This window comes from Ictalurus furcatus, chromosome 20 (assembly GCF_023375685.1).
Source record: "Ictalurus furcatus strain D&B chromosome 20, Billie_1.0, whole genome shotgun sequence".
Lineage (NCBI taxonomy): Eukaryota > Metazoa > Chordata > Actinopteri > Siluriformes > Ictaluridae > Ictalurus > Ictalurus furcatus.
Window position 1 is genome coordinate 19,237,794 of NC_071274.1, and position 21,034 is coordinate 19,258,827.

Genomic DNA, 21,034 nt, shown 5'->3' on the forward strand with positions numbered 1-21,034 from the left:
TTAAATAGAACTTTTTCAACAGCATAACGTTGGTTAAAAGGTCTTACCCAGTAACACACTATGCCAAAGTTGAAAGAAATTCCAGAAATTATGAGGCAATTGAAATACATCACTCTGGGAAGGGTTGCAAAGCTATTTCAAAGGCTCTGGGACTCCAAAGAAACACAGCGAGAGCCATTATCTCCAAATTGAAAAAAACTCGGCACAGTAACGAACCTTCCCAGAAGTGGCCGTCCTTCTAAATTCCTCCAAGAGCACAGAAACTACTCATCCAGCAAGTCACAAAAGAGCCAAGGACAACATTAAAGGAACTCCAGGCCTCTTTTGCATCAATAAAGGTCACTTCATGACTCCACTATCAGAAAGACTCTGGGCAAAAATGGCATCCATGGAAGAGTGGCGAGGAGAAAACCACTGCTAACCCAGAAGAACATTAAATCTGAGTTTTGCCAAAACACACCTTGATGATCCTCAAACCTTTTGAGAGAATGTTTTGTGGATTGATGAGTCGAAAGTGGAACTGTTTGGAAGACAGCAGTGCCGTTACATCTGCCGTAAACCAAACACCGAATTCCACAAAAAAGAACATCGTACCTACGATCAAGCATGGTGGTGGCAGTGTGATGGTGTGGGGATGCTTTGCTGCTTCGGGGCCTGGGCAACTTGCAGTAATTGAGGGAAATAATTGAGGAATTCTGATCTCTACCAGAAAATCCTAATGGAGAATGTCCGGTCTTCAATCCGTAATTGAAACTCAAGTGCAAATGAATTATGCAGCAAGACAATGATCCAAAGCATAGGAGTAAGTCCTAGTCCTAGAAATAAGTGAAATAATGATCTCCATTTATCGGAAGTGTTTGGTTGCAGTTATTGCTGCTAACGGTGGCACAAACAAATTTTAAGTTTAGGGGGCAATTAGTTTTTCACATGGTTGATAGGAGTTTGATAACGTTTTTTTCTTCAATAAAAATAATAATAAAACTGTAAGGTTGCCGTTGTTTTATGCCGGATTTCGTTTGAAGATCTAAAACTATTACGAGATGCACAAAAACAGAAGAAATCAGGATGGGGGCAAATACATTTTCACAGCACTGTATAAGAACAAGAGCATTAATATAAACATGTGCATTGAATTTCAGCCAGCACTACTGTCAGAGCTGCTGCTGTAGAAAATGAATCAGCACCTTCTGGCCTGTCTGTTGATTTGAGAATTCACCATCAATGATGGTTATTTATGGAATTTTACAACATGTGATTCAGGCCCAGCTAATACAGTCAGGGAGAACTTTCCAGAAGAAGGAGTCATCAAGTTCACACAAGCGCATTTTAGAATTTGTTTTAATTTCTGCTTTATCCACAGCGCTTCAGATTTTCCTGTGGCGTAAAAGCCTATTTATAGAGCTTTTACCTGCATGAAAAAAAACCAAAAAACTCCAGCCATCCTTAAAATAGTCCTGCCTTAACAAGCTTGACTTTGTGGCCAAACAGAACGGCCCGCTAACATGCTACAGCAGGAAAACTCTCGAGGAACACTGACACTTTTCAGCTGCCCCGATTGCTTACGCGCTCTCTCGCACGCCATAGATGTCGAACAGCTATTTTCTCACTGAGGAAGTCGGGTTCATTTATGAAAAACACAGTCTCCTACATCTTGTTTTGTATGAATACTGGCTTGTGTGTGCTGCATTATTACTGGTCCTGTGTAGCATGCATGGAATAAACACAGAGGGGTTTCCACTTCTAATATCGGTTTGCTGAATGCCAATCCTGTGGTCACAAACACAAGCAGTGCATTGTAGAGAAGTCTTTTTTTGTTTGTTTTTGTTTTTGTTTCCTTTCTGTCTGTTTACTGGTTTATTCATGAAGTCATAAACTGCGTTCCGTAGCGCTAGATGATAAGGGCTGTTTGTCACAGTCCATCGAACACTGCCTCCACTTAACTCTGTAATCACTTAATTAAAGACCTACGTCATAAGCATCGCACGGGGGGGGGGGTTCTGAAAGCAGACTTTTCAGGAGTAGTCATGGAAAACGAAACAGTGCAGCCACAGTATAGCCACGTGCCTAAAATAAACATGCAGCTCCCGGGCTGTTCGTGACGCCGCTGCTGACCTGATGTGAGTGTGTGTTTCCGTAATGGAGAGAAAATAGCAAAAACATGCCTCTGTACCTGTGTGAGAATTAATAAAATACATCATGTCTGTGTTTCTAATTTTTTTTGTTTTTCCCCTCCCAAACATAGATCCTTTTGCTCCATCGGACCCTTTCGACTCTTTTGGCGGGAACAGTGGCTTTGCAGACTTTGGAAATATGTCAAAGGTAGGACGGAGGTCACCGGTGTGAAACGGCCTATTCAGTAATCAGACCGCAGGAAAGCACAAGTACTTTTTGCACCACCAGTAGTCTACGTGGCGCTTGTTATCTATCATCTGCCCATAACTGCCATAACGTTTATGCCTTTACCTGGAATCACGAGTGAAGAGGTTAATGAATTAAGAGTATAATTCAGGGAATTTTTAACCAAGCGTAGCCTTAAAATAGCTGTGTGGCATGTTCTCGGTCATACTCACACTGTGCATATTGTCCTGTCTTCTGATGAGGTTCAGAACTGTTTATAAATCTGTGTTCTCTTTGAAGGGCTCCAGTAGCCAACCTATAGGCCGAAAACCCACCTACCCTTTGCCTCCACCCAAAAAGCCTGTGCCAGCCAGACCAGCACCACCTCCTTATGGTGAGTATTGTTAGTGTGTGTATATCTATATAGATATATCTATTTGTATATATGTATTATATCTATACACGTACATTATACACACGTAAACTGTATGCATTTGCATCAAAGCCGTTAGTCATGCACCATATAATTAGATATAGTTGAACGTCATAACCGCAGCTGTCTGTAGTAAGAGACATTGTGCCTGTCTGTTGCTGTCCCAGAAATGTCCCACTAAGACACAGCGTTTATTATTAGACTCGCAAAGACGTGCTTCGTTAAAGTTGTAGGCAGCGATTTTAGTCGTGATTAGCTGAAGCTAGCTGTTCAGTAACAGGGAGCACTTAGAGGCTAATTCACACTAATAGCACTGCTGAAGAATTATTTTCCTTTAGTCTCGCAGTCCCATTTTAACCGATTTCGTCCTGCTCCGATTTCTTTACTCTCCGTATCGAGTTTTGCAGCTCAAGCCACGCTCCCATTCATATCCCTCTAACCATGACAATATAGAACTAAATTCTAGATCTATAATCATAATCTCCAAACATTTACCGGTTGGTGTTCGTCCACTTTCCTTGATCTGCATCTGCTGCTAGAGATTGCGCAATAGTCAGTGAAGCACATCATCGGCTCTGGTGCTTCCCTTCGTACTTCCGCTTTGAAATGCATATAGATGCGTTTAGCATGCACACCTTAGTGCTGGGTGTAGTGTGTACTGTAGGTACAGCCTGTACTGTACCTGTACTGCAGTGTAGGAGTTAACACTGGACAAGGTGTAACAGTCTCGTAATGTACACACAGGCCATGAAATGGACTCCAACTCCTTTCCATTTTTTTTTTTAAATTAGATATTATTTAATAGTCCAGTCTTTGAAGAAATATGACATGTTTCAGTTCCCTAACAATAATTTGGGGGCGAAGTGAACAGGGTAAAGACACTAAAAACAACCTAGCTTTCATTCTGAGTCAGCAGGTCTTTGGTGCCACACCCGAGGTTTGAATTGGCAACCCCTCGATTGCTAGTGCAGAACCCACTGAACCACAAGAACCATGTGTTCTACACCGTTGCTTGTTTTTTTCAGGGTTTTTTTTTTTTTTCTTTCCAGTTTGATCTTGTGACCTTCATCTTTGTTTGATGTGGGCACTGTAAAAAAACAGGGGTGTCACACTTGTCAGGGGGGTCAGGTAGGGGCTTTCTGGAGGGGCACAAAAGGACAGATATTTGTTTATCTTCTTTTAACACACCAAATTAATTGATGAGTGGAATCAGGTGTCGAGTGAAAAGAAATTGAGAAACTGCACAGTTGGGACACCTGGGGAAAACTGTCCCTGTCTCAAGATCTCAAGATTAGACGAGTCATCCTCATCAAACCATTCCGTGAGATCTTTCTCCAAGAGGACAAGTGAAGATAAACCCTGCTATCGATATGGCTAATATGCATACCCAGGTTTCCCTAAATCATTTCTGTACTTAACTCATCTACATTTGTGTTAGATGTCGTGTCCAGTTCTCGGTATTCATATTCATCTCTCTGTCTCTCTTTCGTTCGTTACTGTATATAGTAGAACAGTCGATTTGACCTTTCATCGTGTGGTGTTTACACAGCTCGGAGCCCTGTGATGTGCTGTTCTGCGTGGTGCTGTGCTGTTTATGTGCGTTGGGTACCAGGCCGAGTTGTTTTTCTGTTGTCACTGTAGACATGGGTGCGGTGCTGCTGTGTTGCTCATATCACTGAGCAGAGGAAATGTGGAGATGGAGCAGGAGAGACAGAGAGCAAGAAAGTGAGAGAGTGAGTGTGAGAATTTGACCGGCATACACACTTCACACCCTACAGAGAAGCAGAAAGTGTGTGGTTCCCACGACCGGCTAAAAGCGTTCTTGCCAGCGTATTCTTACTGCTTTCAGTTTGCTCTGCAACTTTAAGTAAATAGCATGTGCTTCTCTCTCATGTGGTCTGCATCATCTGTTAATGCTGCTACTACTATTAATAATAATAATAATAATAATAGTAATAATAATAATAATAATATTACTCTTACTGCAACTACTAATACTGCTACTAATATTAGTACTACTGCTTTTTTTTATTAGTAGTAGTAGTAGTAGTAGTAGTAGTTGCGGTACTGTTACTACAACTGCTGTTAATACTTCTCCTTAATTTACTACCCTGGTATAACACTTCCCTATGTACAGTTGAGTGCAAAAATTTGCATCCCCCATGGAAAATAAAGGATAATTTACATCTATTTTTTATTTAATTATTTTTACAATTTATTTACATAGAAAATGAAATTTACACTAATAAAAAAAAATCCAAAAGATTACAACTGAGGATCAAAAGCAGCTCTAATGGTATAAATGAGATTGGATGCAGTTATAAAGGCAAAGGGCAAGTCATTACATAATAGTTTAAATATTGTTTTGACCCCCCCACTCCCATATCTATGGGATAAATTAAATTTTTCCGTTTGTCTTAAACTGTCTCAGCTGTATAGTGTAAAAGAAAAGAATAATTAAATATGCATCTGTGAAGAGTGTTAAGACATCATGAGGTTGAGGCATAAATGAGGCAGCACAGTTGAAGGCTTCAGAGATTGTGTAGTGGTTCTCATGGGTGGCTAAAATAATCCATGCCAGTTTCTACTCACTTCTCTCTCTTGCTGTTTTCTGTTTCCTCTGCAGCTTTCGGTAAATAACTCTCTTCACTTACGTGTTGTGCCTCGCCCCTGAGAAAAACAGAGGAAGCCCAAAACCAGTCTCTCACTTGCTCCGAGCAGCTGCTCTGTGACCTTTTGCACTCGGAGAATGGCACACGGGTGATCGTTGATAGTGAGGCTTTATTTTTATTTATTTTTTTTACACAAACCACATCAGCAGCCTAGTTCTTTTTTTTTTTTTCTCTCCGCAATGTTTTTTGAAGCATCAGCATCTACAGACTGAAGTGACTCTCCAGAGCTGCAGAGGCCGGCGTACTACAAAGCCTATGGCTCAACAATCTTGTGTTGTGTTTGTCAACAGTTGTTGTAACGGCTTACGGGCGTTGTAATTGGTTTTGAAAGGTGGCTTGAATTTGCAGAAATGAAACCGCTGCTCTGGTTTTGGTACACCGCAAGTCAGCCCTTTTTAAAAAACTCCACGGCCTGATCTCATCGCTGCTCTTTGCTCAGGGGTCAAGTAGTCATACAGAACGTGCGAACAGTGATTTCAATGCAATTTGCTTTCTAACTGATCCCCTTTCTGAACTGTTTTAGGCACAAGTTCAGCAGGAACTCATACAGGAGTTGCCGCTCGTAGACAAACGCTCGGTGTTCCTCGCTTTCCGAAGCCGTGCGAGGACTCTCTCTCCTCGTCGCAGTCCAGTAGATCCGCCTTAACAGAGTCTCTCGGTCTTGCAGACCTTAGAGCCGTAAGTCGAGTCTAGTTAACCCTTGCAGGTGTGTCCAGCTTAGCCAGCACTGAGTGTCCCCGCAGGCATGCCAGCTCATCCTGGATCTGTGTCTGTTGTGTTGCTTTGTGTTGCATTATGTTCTGTTGTATTGTTCATCCTTGGCTGCAGCCGTGTTGTCATTTTTGTCTTAGTCCCAGCATGCTCTTTCTCCCCCTCATCAACCATTCATTTCTAGATGGCCAGCTGGATAGCCAGCAATAGCCGAGACCCGTAGACCCTGCTGGTCCTAACCGTCCTGTTTTACTTGTTGTGTTCCTCACCCCCACATCCAGCCCACTGTTGCGTCTGCCTGACTTTGCTTGCCTCCTGCGCAATGTCATTCATACGAATCCATTCATTTTTCAGTTGTCAGTACACTCTGAACTTCCGATTAAAGGAAAAGTCCACCCTGAAGTCTGCATATTTACTATTAGAGTTCAAGATTTCATTTGTAATCCAAGTTCTGTTTTTGTTTATACTTTGTGGGTTATGTTACATCACCCATAATTCTCTTCGACAACCCACGGACATTGTAGTCAGTAGGATTCATCTCTGCCTAAACAGGGGAATAGATTTTTAGTCTGTCCGGCTCTCTCACCCCCTCAAACGTGCACGAGAAACGCATCGGCATCCAAACCGTCAACTTTCATGTCAACACCAACACCATTGCCATCAACACCAACACCATCACACTTGTCATCTTCGTAAACTGCTATCTAGCTGAGCAGAGTCTCTTCTGTAACCCAGCAAGACTTCGTCGTACAGCTGCATTGCATTCTGTACCATAGTCTTCACAACATCTACACTGGATTTCTCATTCAAATGGAAAAAAGAAGCTCTTGCTCTTTTGTTTATAGGAGCTAGCAGCAAAACCTCACTGTTATCACTTAAGCACTTAAGTTTGTGTGCATCACACACAGGAACAAACCCACAAATTAGCACCATGGTCACTACACACATCACACACATTTCAATATAAACACATTTAATGTTTATGTAAATGTGGAGTTTTCCTTTTAAAGCCCGGTTACAATAGGAAACTAAGAAGATCTTACTCGGAGTACACATAGCTGCCTTTTAACACTACTTTATACATCTTAAACGTCTACCGTTTTAATACATAGATCATATACAGTACTGTGCAAAGAAATGCTGTAGAGTAAAGATACCTTCACAACTAATTAAATGAAATGTTTCTGCATTAAAAAAATACTATAAAGAGCAGTAAACAGTAATAAATGAAAATTAAATCAAAGTCAATATTTGGTGTGATGTGCTTTAAAAAAACAAACAAACAAAACCCCTTAGTAGTCTCAGTTAAAATTTGTGCATTTTATTTATAAGGAAATGAGCTGGTGAGTTGTTTTGAGCATCTTGCATAACCAGTTCTTCTGGAGACTTTGACTGTCGCACTCACTTCTTATTTTTGCAGCAAAACCATTGTTTTGTCATTTTTTTGTCTGAAAAGTGTTCTCTTACCACTTAATATGCTGCTTTCTTTACTGACATACAAACATTTTTTCTGTAACATTTAATGTTGTGCTGGAAAATGAATGTTTGGAAATCTAAAATGTTTTTGTACTGACTCGATAATGTAGAAGTCATAAAAGAAAAAATCTATAACAAAGTTTGGGGGGGGTGGCCTAAGACTTTTGCACAGTACTGTATATACGTGGAATACAGGCTTTATGCCATCTTTAATGTGAACTTTGTGATCTCTGACTGAAAACAGGAAGTGCAATAGTTAAACCTCCCACTCATCCTTACCCAAGTGACAAACAACAAATAGCAAGTCCTTGTGTTTGACAGTGCAACTTCTGTCTCCTTACATGTTCTGGTGTTAAAATTAACCCTTGCTGTTTATAAATAAAATCAGTCGTTAAACCTGCTTTAAGGTTAAAGATTTCATTTCTATCGAGAGTAATGGTGTGATTTTATTCTGTAGTAAATCTTACTTCCACTGATGAGGTAAGTCTAAAATACGCTGACGCGATTTAGTCCTACAGTGTAAAAGTACCGTATTGGTGCATTTGTTGCTTAGCTACAGCTTTTGCATGCTATTATTTTACTGTATAAAGTGCTTGCATGTGTTTGCTGTGCAAGTGGGGTTTGTTCATGGTGTCCTTCTGTGCAGCATGAGCTGATTTGTTTTGAGGGGGTGTTTTCCCCACCCCCCACCCCCCCACCCAACTTTGAATTTAGCCCTGATTGCTTTAGATTTGTTATAATAATGTGTCTCTCTCCCAGGCCCTGAACATTTGAAGGTAAGTCAGTACATGGGTTTGGTGACCACAACTCAGCTTTCTGTAGGCTTGAGTGTTAACCACAACGAGCACCTACTCCACCCAACAAACACACAAAATCCGCATTGCCTCGTATGTGAAAACAGATTTATTTAGCATGGGAAAAAATTTTTACAAAAAAAGAAACTGTATGAACTTTAACATCATACACCGTATGTAAACTGCATTTTGAATAAATATACGTGTAACAATACATTCAAATAGAGTATACTGTGTAAACTCTTGATACTGTTGTAGTATAGTTGAGTGGATTGGGATAAAAAGCTAAAGCCCATGCGATTGTAATGAATCTCACACGGACTGTAAGGGGTTAATGCTGTGAGTTGGGGTTTATGTGCGTCACATTTGTCATCGGTCACGTCACCAGTCATTCATTTGTGCAGTGAGAAATTGTAGATGCATGGGTTTTTTTTTTTTTAAACATGTATATATATTTATATAGAATCATGCCTCTATATTCTTTATATTGAGTACTACAGGTAATGTAACTATTCATTCATAATTCTATGTGATTATAGGGCTGTCAGATTAAACTAAAATGGAAAAAATAATCCATGCTTCTCAAGTCAGAAATGAGCTCCAGTGATCTCATGACTCGACTCCTCGACTGCTTTTGAGTAAAAGCTTCTAGTCAATTGAGACGCAGTATAGATGTCTTGATCGCTGTGCCATCAATGTACAGTATAGCAACCACCTGAGTATTATCACTGAGTATTATCAGTCCGTACAGGGTTTCACAGGTTTTTTTTTGTGATTGTTGAGGCCAGAAATGCTTGATTTTGCTGCGGCTTTTTTCAAAATTTGCGATGTAACTTGTTTTTTTGCGAAATTGCAATCGCGTGAAATTGTTTTGCACGGCCTTTCACAGTGATATTTGTTGACAAATGAGCCCTTTTAGCTATACTCCTGTGAATCGAAGAGGACTTTGCGTCGTGATGACATCACACGATGCCCAATACGGCGGGAAATCTGCGATCATTTTTGAAACATCGCAAGCTCCTCCACATATTGCGGAGTTTGCTTGATTTTGTGTTCATTTCTGTGTTCACCACATCGTGAAATCCTGGAAGGACTGACTATTATTGTTTATCCATCACAAAATGAAAAACACTGAGATACAGCAGTGAGAGTGTAGTTACAATTTGGAAACCGATAAATCCGTGACAGCCCTCTCCAAAGACCAAGAAAGACCAAAGAGTCAACCTGGGTGACGTTATGAGATTTAAACGATTGTTTTGCACTGGGTTTGGGATTGGGTGGTAGCACAACTGAGCATGTCTGATTGTCAAGTTGTGTAAAGGAATCGCACCTCCATCGTAAATGAAACCCCTCTGTCAGACACTTCCCATTGATTAAAACCTAACCGGGCATGCTGTTATAGGAAAATAATTAATGCTGAGGTGGTGTGATGCGTCAACACTGTTACCACCCTGGAGTTGATCATTTTCCAATAACAGCGTGTCCTTAAGTGTTTTATTCCTCTCATACCGTAATTATTTTTTTTTCTTAATCGTCTCAAAATCTGATTCATTGAAATTCACCAATCGATCCATGCATTGCTGTGTATGCATGAGTGTTTGATTTGTGTGTGTGTGTGTGTGCGCATTGTGTTTCTCTGTCATGTCCGATGCAAGTCTCTCTCTGTCTCTCGCTCTCTGTTAGTTCGGAAATGAAGTCGAACAGCTGGAGTGGGCCAAGCGAGAGAGTAAGAGGGAGGAGGAGCGCGTGAGGAGGCTCCGCCTCCAGGAGCAGCAGGATCTGGAGCTGGCTCTCGCTCTCAGCCGGGTCGACACATCCAGAACGTGAGGCCAGTCCACAGTGCCTTGTCCAGAGCCCAACGCTGCATCGTAGCCATCCTAAATACCGCTTCCTCCGAGGGTAAAAAACAACAGAACACAGGGTCCATTGAAATTCTCACTGTCGAGCGTTCCCCTGAGCTTTGAGGCACACATAACTCAGTTGTTTTCTCTGCTGCTAAAATTGCACTCTATCCTACACTGCCTTACAGACGGGCAAACCAAATCTCTCAAGGGTGCTTCCCAGGTTCTAATTAAAACGCATCGCGATACGCCTTAAGACGAAAATATACCGAACAAATGACCAAAGGTTATACGAGCTAAACATAGACAACTATTTAATATCATTTAAACATTTTTTTTTTGTATTGGCTCTGGGCAAATACAACATTGGTAGAAGAGAAAGTGTCACCATTAGTGGACTTGATTACAAAGACTCTTCTTCTGTTCTGCTCGCTTTGGCGCTGAAATGGCTTCGTTAGTAGGAAATGTACAAAATGCACCTAAACGCACTGTATTTGTTGTTTTCTAATGTAAGAGCCTTTTTATAAACACATGGATCGGTACCTTCACTAGTAGGTGCCTGTTTTATTACATGTTTTATTAAGGAACTTGTAAAAACACTGCAAATAATTTCGACCAAATACTGTCCAAAGAATGTTACAAACCCACTCCATAACCATATGAACAACAAATATTGACGTGTTTATTTCAGTACGCAATTAGTACTTTTTTGTTAAATATATCCAATACTCTTCACTCGGATGTCACTGGCTGTCTAAAAATGCTGAATGGATGATTAAAGTTTTAGTCAAAAATGCAGCCTTTCTCATATAAATGCAATAAACACGGAGTCCCGTGCAGTGATTCTAACCTTACGTTCACGCAAATCGATCACGTCGCTCGTAATTTGTCTCGTCTTGGCGTTTCGTGACCGCTAAGTCACTCGTGGGCGTGCACCGCCAGCATTTAAAAAAAACATTTAAATCGTTGAGAAATGGGAGTAGCCAAAAAATGTATATCTGGCAGCCCACTATACAATTTATACAGACACCTTTAAGTTTGACATGTTACGTGCTAGGCTTTGTTTAGCAAAGCATGCTAACCGCATTAACTACATAAGCTCATCAGACGCACTGACAATCTCTGTCGCTTCCTTCCGAGCTTCATTTTTCTTCACAATCTCTCTATACACATTTAATGAGAGAAGCAATTATGCATATGCATAAACACTGATTGCATATAGGAATTCAAGTTGTGAATAGGGAACTAAAGAAACCTCAGACCGCATGCACCATTGGATTGTTGAGAAATTATTCGAGCCAGTTGTTTGGATTCGTCACGTTTCCACGTCTCCTAATTTTGCATAGAATTGAGAAAAAATGTCACTGAAATCACATACACGCGGAAGACGAACGCTCGCTTGCGTTCATCGCTCGCAACCGCCGCTTGCGTGTGTGAACGTAGGGTTAATCTGGAATCACGGAGACGTCCTGCACTGCACGTTTGTGTTTTCCCCTGCTCAAACGCACCTCCGATTAGATCTAAATGTGGTGGATGAGTGAACAGTGCATTAACGATCATGTCCCTAGCGCGGTTTGGAAGCAGCTAGCAAACCTCATTCATGGTTAAAGCTTATCCTTTAACTGAATGACTTTTTATTGCACATATACAAACTTCACACCAAGTATCAGCACACAAACTTAGGATCCATTGACTCAAAGTGTGACGGTTTCGTTTCCAGAGAGTGAGATTTGATTTTTGGCCTCGGTAGTGCAATTTTTTCCGTTCATTTTTGGAAAGGTCACGTTGTTGTATGATTGATGATTATAACATTACTTTGAAAATTAGCAGTGATGCTGAAGTCCTGATGATTGTTTTATAACCGTTTTTAGTTCAGTTTTCTTCTGGCCTTATTCTGTATATGATGTTATTTCTTGGTGCTCTAATATATTTATTGTGTTTGTCAAGCACTACCTTTATAATATTTCCACTTTCTATACGTCAACAGTAAATGTGATACAAATATTTATATTTTGTTGAGTAGCCCTGATCATGTGTTCAAAAATGATTGAAATGATGGAAATGTATTTTTATTTGCTTTTAACTTTGACATTAAACTCCAATAGATTGTGAAATCGGTGAGATTTATTTCTAACTGAGTCCAATTCCTTACAGATTGCAGATTCCTCCCGGATTACCGAGTGTTGGTTTAGGTGTCCCACACACCTGAACTGCTCCTTTCTCTTGCTCAGGATATTTCACAAATGAAAATATATATATATCTAGATTTTTAAAGCAGCATGAGAGTCTGCTATTCAGATTTAAATTTTTTTTTTTTTTTTACTTCTGAAGTGAAATTCTATGCAGGCTGCGTCATTGGTGTAGACCTCAGAATTAATTACACCTGTGTATCAGCTTTCTTAGCAAAAGACAGACGTTTACATGAAGTTTTGTTCTGAGTTTAAGTCACCATGATACAGCACGAAACGTGAGTTTCTTCATGTCTCAGACTAATCTCCAGTAATTTCCGCCGTTTCAGTCATTCTTTGAGCTGTACGGTGCGTGTGCCTGATTAATCATATTGTTACAGGTATTGTTTTCAGTTTCATCAGATTTCCCCAGAGATTTGTCCCTGACTCATGTAGGTCATGGACCACACTATAACTGTTTCATCGTGTATAAGCGTGAAAAAATAAGAAAGTGATATAAATAAATAAATATAAATAAATAAATATATATATATATATATATATATATATATATATATATACTGGTTCTAGATGTAGCTTATGTAAAGACTGTGCATGCTTTAGAAGCATTGTTACTAACTGTACTCTGGATGCAATAAAAAAATGCATGTGTATTCCCAGTTCCATGTTATGTTTGCCCAATTACCTAATTAGTTTATGCAGTCTTTATGTAGTCTTTATAATCTCGGAGAAAAAAAAAATCTCATCTGCATTTTCAGGCTGTGGCGTTCTTCCATGTAAACATGTTTTTGAGTCTGGCTCGCACCTATATTTTATCACAAGTGTCTGCAAGGGTTGCGCAAACTTGCAAACTCTCCGCAGTGTTTAGTATTGGTTGTCGTATATGAGTGCGCCAGTGCTGCAGGTGGCGCTATTACATTTTTATAACTTTTTTTTTTTGCTGCTCCTCAAAGACATCCATCTTGGAACGGATCGGCTTGGGCGTCCCTCATTGGTAACGATCGCGTGGTCAGCTGCCATGCGTATGACCCGGTCAGCGAAAACATAACACGATGTCTGTTTGCTCTGCAGTTACGCAATTTTGTTCGTGCACGCCAGCTGAACTCCGTCTCCGTATAAAGATGATTCTGGAAGTATTAGCCGTATAATTCACCCTTTGACCTCATTATAACACAGCTAGTAAAAGTAGTTCCTAACTACAGCCAGATCACGCCATCAGGTCACGTGTATAATGCAGCAGGTGGAAAATTTGGAAAAGATGAAGATTTTATGAGGCATTTGGAGCGTGTAACATTTACATATGAAAACGGCCATGCTCTTGAGAGGAGGCGGGACAGCATAGTGTCTCTCCCATGTCAATCACAGCAGCACTAGCCATATGAGCTTGTGTATGCAGAAGAACCCGGACAACACGTTGCTCAGAGCGTTACACTGCCATGTGATGCAGCAGGAGCAGCAGAAATTGTGGATGGCTGGATTCTCGTGTCTAGGAGGAAGCACGTGTTAGACAGCTCATGGTAGCTTGTTGTAGGATAACCTGCTTGTAGGATAATCTGCTTGTCTCAGCACTATGGCTACTGATGTATCCACTCCTGTGAGTTTGTAGTATAGGTTGCAAGCAGAGATGTGCAGCACGTGTGCCTATGAGTTTTACACTATGTTCCTGTTCGTATTTGTTTTTATGTGTATAATGCAATTTCCCTATTAAGAAACTTCCTTTATCTCACATGGCATTTCCTTTCCGTTTCCTCAAAGGTTGTGTATTCGAAACGCCACACAAAGCCGTCGTAAATGCTCTCGAGCGCTTTTTAAAGCCGGCTTTAGACCGAATAGGTTGAAAATGAATGCAAGATTTCGATCCAAGTGTTCAGCAGCTGGATGAATTTGTGGGTTTTGGTATGTCAATTACAGCCATTTGAAATAACAGGACATTCCTCAGCGCGCTTTTCTATTCACTAAAAGCTTCACAAGGGGCTCGAATCGAAGGTTCGGAGCGAGAAAGGCGACGCGAGAGAGAAGTAAGAGGCCGGGTAAGGCTCAGGTGACATTGAAGTACAGGGCTAGGAATTCGTTTCTCGTTCGTGTTATTCTTTGTCGTTGAATGACGCCTCTCTCTTCTAAGCGTCCACATGTGTGGTTCATTTGAAGACTTCTCGTCAGGCATGCTCAGCCACATTCTTGTCTCGTTTTTAGATTTAGCTGCAGTGTGTCCAGTGTCAAGTGGGTTAATAAGAGGCTGCCTTCGGGGATTCCTTTTCTGAATGCGTTCGTGATGGCTGTGTCAGGGGTCAATCTGCTGTACTTACAGCTCCATTTTGACATTTTTTTCAACAGTTGTTGTTTTCCCAACCCTACACTAATCCTGGAACTCACATTAGCAGCAATTTTGGGTTTTTTTTTAAATGTGTGTGTAGATTTATAAACCCTTAAACATGAGAAGCTTATATTTGCTGTTCATGCGTATACTGATAGTAGAAGTTACTATCCTCAGAACAAAAAAGTGAAATGAGACTTCTACTTTTACACCTCACCAGTTTGCTATTAATAACCTGGCTTCTTGTTCTTCTTTTTTTGTCCCTCCGTATGATAAGTGTTTCTTTTCTGAATCCGTTCGCAATATCTGTGGCAGGGGCCAAGCTGCTGGACTTGCAGCTCCATTTTGATAAACAAGAGTTGTTTATTAACTGTGGGACTTGGTCAGTTTGTTTCTTCAGTTTTTATTTGGTAACCAAAAACCTCCTTATTACGTTAATATCTTTATTATAATTATAAAACAAGGTGATTGTGTGTGTATATATGTGTATCATTGTGTATATGTATGTGTATCATTGTGTATATATGTGTATCATTGTGTGTGTGTGTGTGTGTATCATTGTTTGTGTGTGTATCATTGTGTGTGTGTGTGTGTGTGTATCATTGTGTGTGTGTGTGTGTGTATCATTGTGTGTGTGTGTGTATCATTGTGTGTGTGTGTATCATTGTGTGTGTGTATCATTGTGTGTGTGTGTATCATTGTGTGTGTGTGTGTATCATTGTGTGTGTGTGTGTATCATTGTGTGTGTGTGTGTATCATTGTGTGTGTGTGTGTGTATCATTGTGTGTGTGTGTGTGTATCATTGTGTGTGTGTGTGTGTATCATTGTGTGTGTGTGTGTATCATTGTGTGTGTCATTGTGTGTGTGTGTCATTGTGTGTGTGTGTGTATCATTGTGTGTGTGTGTGTGTGTGTATCATTGTGTGTGTGTGTGTGTGTGTATCATTGTGTGTGTGTGTATCATTGTGTGTGTGTGTGTGTATCATTGTGTGTGTGTGTGTGTATCATTGTGTGTGTGTGTGTATCATTGTGTGCGTGTATCATTGTGTGTGTGTGTGTGTGTGTATCATTGTGTGCGTGTATCATTGTGTGTGTGTGTGTGTGTGTGTGTGTGTGTGTGTATCTGTGTGTGTGTATCATTGTGTGTGTGTGTGTGTGTGTGTGTATCATTGTGTGTGTGTGTGTGTGTGTATCATTGTGTGTGTGTGTGTGTGTGTGTATCATTGTGTGTGTGTGTGTGTGTGTGTGTATCATTGTGTGTGTGTGTGTATCATTGTGTGTGTGTGTGTATCATTGTGTGTGTGTGTGTATCATTGTGTGTGTGTGTGTATCATTGTGTGTGTGTGTGTGTGTGTGTGTGTGTGTATCATTGTGTGTGTGTGTGTGTGTGTGTATCATTGTGTGTGTGTGTGTGTGTATCATTGTGTGTGTGTGTGTATCATTGTGTGTGTGTGTGTGTGTGTATCATTGTGTGTGTGTGTGTGTATCATTGTGTGTGTGTATCATTGTGTGTGTGTGTATCATTGTGTGTGTGTGTATCATTGTGTGTGTGTGTATCATTGTGTGTGTGTGTATCATTGTGTGTGTGTATCATTGTGTGTGTGTGTGTGTGTGTATCATTGTGTGTGTGTGTGTATCATTGTGTGTGTGTGTGTATCATTGTGTGCGTGTATCATTGTGTGTGTGTGTGTGTGTATCATTGTGTGCGTGTATCATTGTGTGTGTGTGTGTGTGTGTGTGTGTATCTGTGTGTGTGTATCATTGTGTGTGTGTGTGTGTGTGTGTATCATTGTGTGTGTGTGTGTGTATCATTGTGTGTGTGTGTGTGTGTGTGTGTGTCATTGTGTGTGTGTGTGTCATTGTGTGTGTGTGTGTATCATTGTGTGTGTGTGTGTATCATTGTGTGTGTGTGTGTATCATTGTGTGTGTGTGTGTATCATTGTGTGTGTGTGTATCATTGTGTGTGTGTGTGTGTGTGTATCATTGTGTGTGTGTGTGTGTGTGTATCATTGTGTGTGTGTGTGTGTGTATCATTGTGTGTGTGTATCATTGTGTGTGTGTATCATTGTGTGTGTGTATCATTGTGTGTGTATCATTGTGTGTGTGTGTATCATTGTGTGTGTGTGTATCATTGTGTGTGTGTGTATCATTGTGTGTGTGTGTGTGTGTGTGTATCATTGTGTGCGTGTATCATTGTGTGCGTGTGCGTGTATCATTGTGTGCGTGTGCGTGTATCATTGTGTGTGTGTGTGTGTGTGTGTGGTTCCCACCCAACCCTACATTAATCCTGAAACTCACATTAGCAGCATTTTTGGGCTTTTTAAACACGTGTGTAGATTTAGAAACCCTTAAAAATGAGAAGTTTATATTTGCTGCTCATGCGTATAAGTTACTCTCCTCAGAACAAAAAAAAGTGTCCTGAGACTTTTACCTTTACACCTCACCAGTTTGCTATATTAATAACCTGGCAACTTGTTCTTCTTTTTTTGTCCCTCCGTATGAGAAATTTTACTCAACTGAACAGAACACGAGCGTACCATGTTTCACACAAGCAGAGAGGTGGAAATCTTCAATAAACTCTACTTCATTTTCACTCAAATGAAACTTCTGCTATTCACTCTGCTTTCTGTATACATGCTTATTTTTTGTGTCATTCCTTTTTAAAGTTTCTCTCCTCACTAATGTTTTGGTTCTTCAGCTATCATTAAGGTCATGAAGGCTTAGAAGTGGATGTCCACCACCTTGTGGACTAGTTTTGACTGAATGTTGAATCCCATCAGCAGTTACACGCTCGGACGTCTCGTTTCGGCAAGCCGCCCATTAAAACCTCGTGTAAATGTGCCATCTTTAAGCTTTATCCCTGCGCTTCTGGATCTTCAGCACTTAGCCCAGCGCCCCTCCGTCCAGACATATCTAAATTCTCTCTCTGTAATTATGGAAATGTAATGTTTGTATTTATAGGCGAAAGCCACAGGCTGCGGGCCTCGTCTCGAAGCAGCTGGAAAGCATCTTGGCCTAAACTATAATACTCGATTCCATAAGCCTGAGTGGGGGTTCAGGAATAGCAGCTTCGTACCCTTGCCTTAACCAAATGCCGTGTTAAGGGCGCATGGTAACCAGTAATGAGCTTGTGTGCCGTAGAGTTTCTTCTGAGGACTCCAAAGCAACATCAAAGCAGCCCATAATAAGAGGTTGAGCTTAAATATGCGAGTTGACTTTTTCGAAGAGGAGGGACAAGTAAGATGAAGAAGAGGACAATCACAAAGATGCACATGGCGACAGGATTATATTCCAATTTAGTTTAATATATACAATAAATACAATACTTACAATATAAAACTTATGTACACATTCTTTTAATGATAAAAAAAAAGAAAAGAAAAACAGAGCATCTAGCCCTGGCGAATGTGCTAGTGTACAATGGGGCTTAAACAGATTATTATTGTACCTTCATGATACAATAGCTAGAAAATATCTTACGTCCATGAAAACCAAATGGCTGAGAATGTATCAAACATGAGGGAATACACAATTCTGGTCCTTAGAACAATTTGGAGGCAGTTTCAAGAGGAAAACGTTGTCGTCACGCATGACTTCAGGACGTTTCGCACAATCCTGGCAGCACAGCATGCATGTTAGATTCATGACTAGAAAGGCACCTTGTCAAACTTACACACTGTTTCCAGTTTCAACATAGCTAGATAGAGAGATATAGAGATTTTTTTAATATATATATTATAGGACCAGCCCTGCATGATGCTGTGTCCCCAAAACACATGCAGCATTTTACTGTCTGCTCTAGAAATCCCACGTAGTACCAGCTACACTGTTACAAAAGTATAAAGAACAATAGAAATCTTTATCGAGCCAAGAGAACAACAACAGCAACAACAGTCTTTTGGTCTTGTACAAAGGACTTAAATAAGGCAGTAATAAGGCTTTGGCTTTCGTTTTTGGCGGCTGTTTTCTGTGTCTCTCACATGTGCCTCTTCATGTGCAGTGCCAGATGGTCGGAGCGGGAGAAGGCGCGCTCGCACAGGTGGCACTGGAAGGGTCGGTGGCCGGTGTGCTTGCGGAAGTGACGTGTGAGCTCGTCGGAGCGGGCAAACTTCCAGCCGCAGCCTTCCCAGTTGCAGTGGTACGGCTTCTCACCTGGAAAAAAAAGATGATGTTAATTCAGTATGAATCGCTTCGTAACACGTAAAAGGAACAACAACAACAAAAAAACCCTCAATGCTGAGTTTTTATTCTAGTAGTTAGCGCATGCGCAAATATTTAACGTTAAATCGTTAGACAAAATAAACCTAGTGTCAGTTCAGCTTTACATCCTTGCTGTGCATGATTTCTCGAATAAACAGAGTTATTATTATTATTTTTAAATCCTCTTACCGGTGTGAGTTCGGTGATGCGCCTTTAGGTGCGAGCTCTTGGTGTACGTCTTGCCGCAACCGGCGAACGTGCATGTGTGCGTGGCCGCGCGCTTCCTCGGCCAGGTGCGTCGCCCGCGCTTCGGTTTGGACTCGAGCAGCTCGAGCGGCGAGGACGGAGGAGTGAGGAGCGCGCGCGGCGCACCGGGCTGCACCATCCCGAGACCGTCATCGAACATGCCCGCGTATGCGCGCGCTCCCGCGTAAGCCAGAGGCACCTGTTGATGCTGGTGTTGCTGCTGCGGTAGAGGCGCGTGGCTCGGGTAGTAGCCGTTCTGCGGAAAAGTGGTGCGGCAGATCTGCGTGTGACAACGCGCCTGGTCGTCCGGGCTGAGCGGCGGCGTCATGTTCCCTGCTGCTTGCGGAGAGACGGCGAGCCTCGGCTGGTCAAAGGGCATCGCGCACGATACGTTGCCCTCCTGTTTGATCCGGTGGCAGCTCTGTGGCACCATGCCCATCACGGGACCGTAGCCGTCCGAGCACGGCTCAACTTTGATTCCCTCGACGAAGTCCTGCCTCGGGAAAGGCGCGGAGTTCACCACGAACCGGCCCTGAATCCCGATGCTGTTGCTGTTGCTGCTGGTGGTGCTTGTGGTGGTGCTTGTGCTCATGCTCATGCAGTACGTGTTATCCGCGTCGGAGTGCAACAGTTCCGCCACATAGCTGTGGGAGTACGGTGGTGGAGGAGGCACGTACGCGCTCCCAGTCTGGAACATGCTGCAGTGCTCCACTGCTGAATTATAGTCCGCCGGTCCCATCACACTCTCCGGACCGGTCGTGTTGGCCAGAATAAACTCCAGATCCAAGAAATCGCTCAGATCCTCGTCGTCCTTTCTGGCACGGCACACATCCACACTCGGTACCGCACACGCCAGCGGCTTCTCCACTTCTCCAATCCACCTCTGCAGAAAAGAAAACGCATTTAGTGTTAAGATCATCTTTAACTGAATCGCTAACAATGCGTATAACTTTGCTGGTATCTTTAATGCGTAAAAGTTTTGCGTAAAATGCGCGTAAAAATGCGTAAAACAACTATTACTTACATTTTCCCAAAGTTTCTCCTTCTGTCCGGCGAATGTAGAAATGGATGGCAAAATGGTCCCAGGTAAAGCCATTTTCCCAAAACGTCAAAGTTATATATATATTTTTTTAAACAAGTCTTTTTTAAGTGAGCGTAAAATACAACGCTCTCCTCGTAAAAAACCAAACAACCCGACAATATTAATACACGTCTGATCCAGAGTTGCTTTTCTGTCCCATAAAGCTGCGCTGCTCCAGAGTCCTTAGCGTGCAGCGAGTGTGTGGCAGGTAAAACCCTCCTCCCTTATAAACCCCGCTGCTGGACCAATTGTGCGAGCGGAGGAAACGGCGTTCAGGATGGAGGTCGAGCGCCCAAAAATAGCCAGTATAAAAGAGCTCTCTCTCTCTCTCTTTCTCTTACTCCACTTACTCTGAGTAAAACACACGCGCTCTCTCCCTCTGCCTGCGCTCATACTCCCATTTAGCTACTCGCGAGGCGTGACGTCAGAGAAGGGGCAGGACTCGCCGGTCCGCTTGATTGGCACCGCGCATGCGCGGCAGTCCTGTCACTCAAAGTTGCCAGATTTGAATGCCTTTAATCATACTGGGCGGTAAAATAAAACAACCGTGGATCCATTTGATAGGATTTGTGATATTTTGGTGGATATTTCGTGACTTTTAAGTCATTTGGAAAGACTAACATTTCAGGACTGTTCATCTGGCAGCTCTGATGGGCTACAGTTATCTAAGGATGGCACGAATAAAAGCCAGAAATGTAACTGCAACATAATATCAACCCGAAATAGCTTACTCATAGAAGC

At 41.7% G+C, this 21,034-nt stretch overlaps 2 protein-coding genes across 3 annotated transcripts in view; one reads left to right on the forward strand and one right to left on the reverse strand.

The window, feature by feature from the left end:
- The window catches only part of eps15l1b (epidermal growth factor receptor pathway substrate 15-like 1b), a 28,929-nt gene extending 16,020 nt beyond the window's left edge, over nucleotides 1–12,909 (forward strand). The window contains exons 21-24 of one of the 2 annotated variants that reach the window (XM_053651518.1): nucleotides 2,243–2,319; nucleotides 2,638–2,731; nucleotides 5,966–6,120; nucleotides 10,107–12,909. In XM_053651518.1, the coding sequence (XP_053507493.1) occupies nucleotides 2,243–2,319; nucleotides 2,638–2,731; nucleotides 5,966–6,120; nucleotides 10,107–10,250 (470 nt within the window). In that variant the 3' untranslated portion in view covers nucleotides 10,251–12,909. The remainder of the gene's footprint in view (nucleotides 1–2,242; nucleotides 2,320–2,637; nucleotides 2,732–5,965; nucleotides 6,121–10,106) is intronic. The other variant, XM_053651520.1, reaches the window with a different exon arrangement.
- A 4,823-nt stretch (nucleotides 12,910–17,732) lies between these two features.
- On the reverse strand, nucleotides 17,733–20,685 carry klf2b (Kruppel-like factor 2b). The gene is made up of 3 exons (XM_053652119.1): nucleotides 20,237–20,685; nucleotides 19,156–20,095; nucleotides 17,733–18,918 (listed from the first exon to the last, which is right to left on the reverse strand). The coding sequence occupies exons 1-3, from the start codon at nucleotides 20,306–20,308 to the stop codon at nucleotides 18,743–18,745; spliced, it is 1,188 nt and encodes a 395-aa protein (XP_053508094.1). The 5' UTR covers nucleotides 20,309–20,685; the 3' UTR covers nucleotides 17,733–18,742.
- Nucleotides 20,686–21,034: the final 349 nt, after the last annotated feature.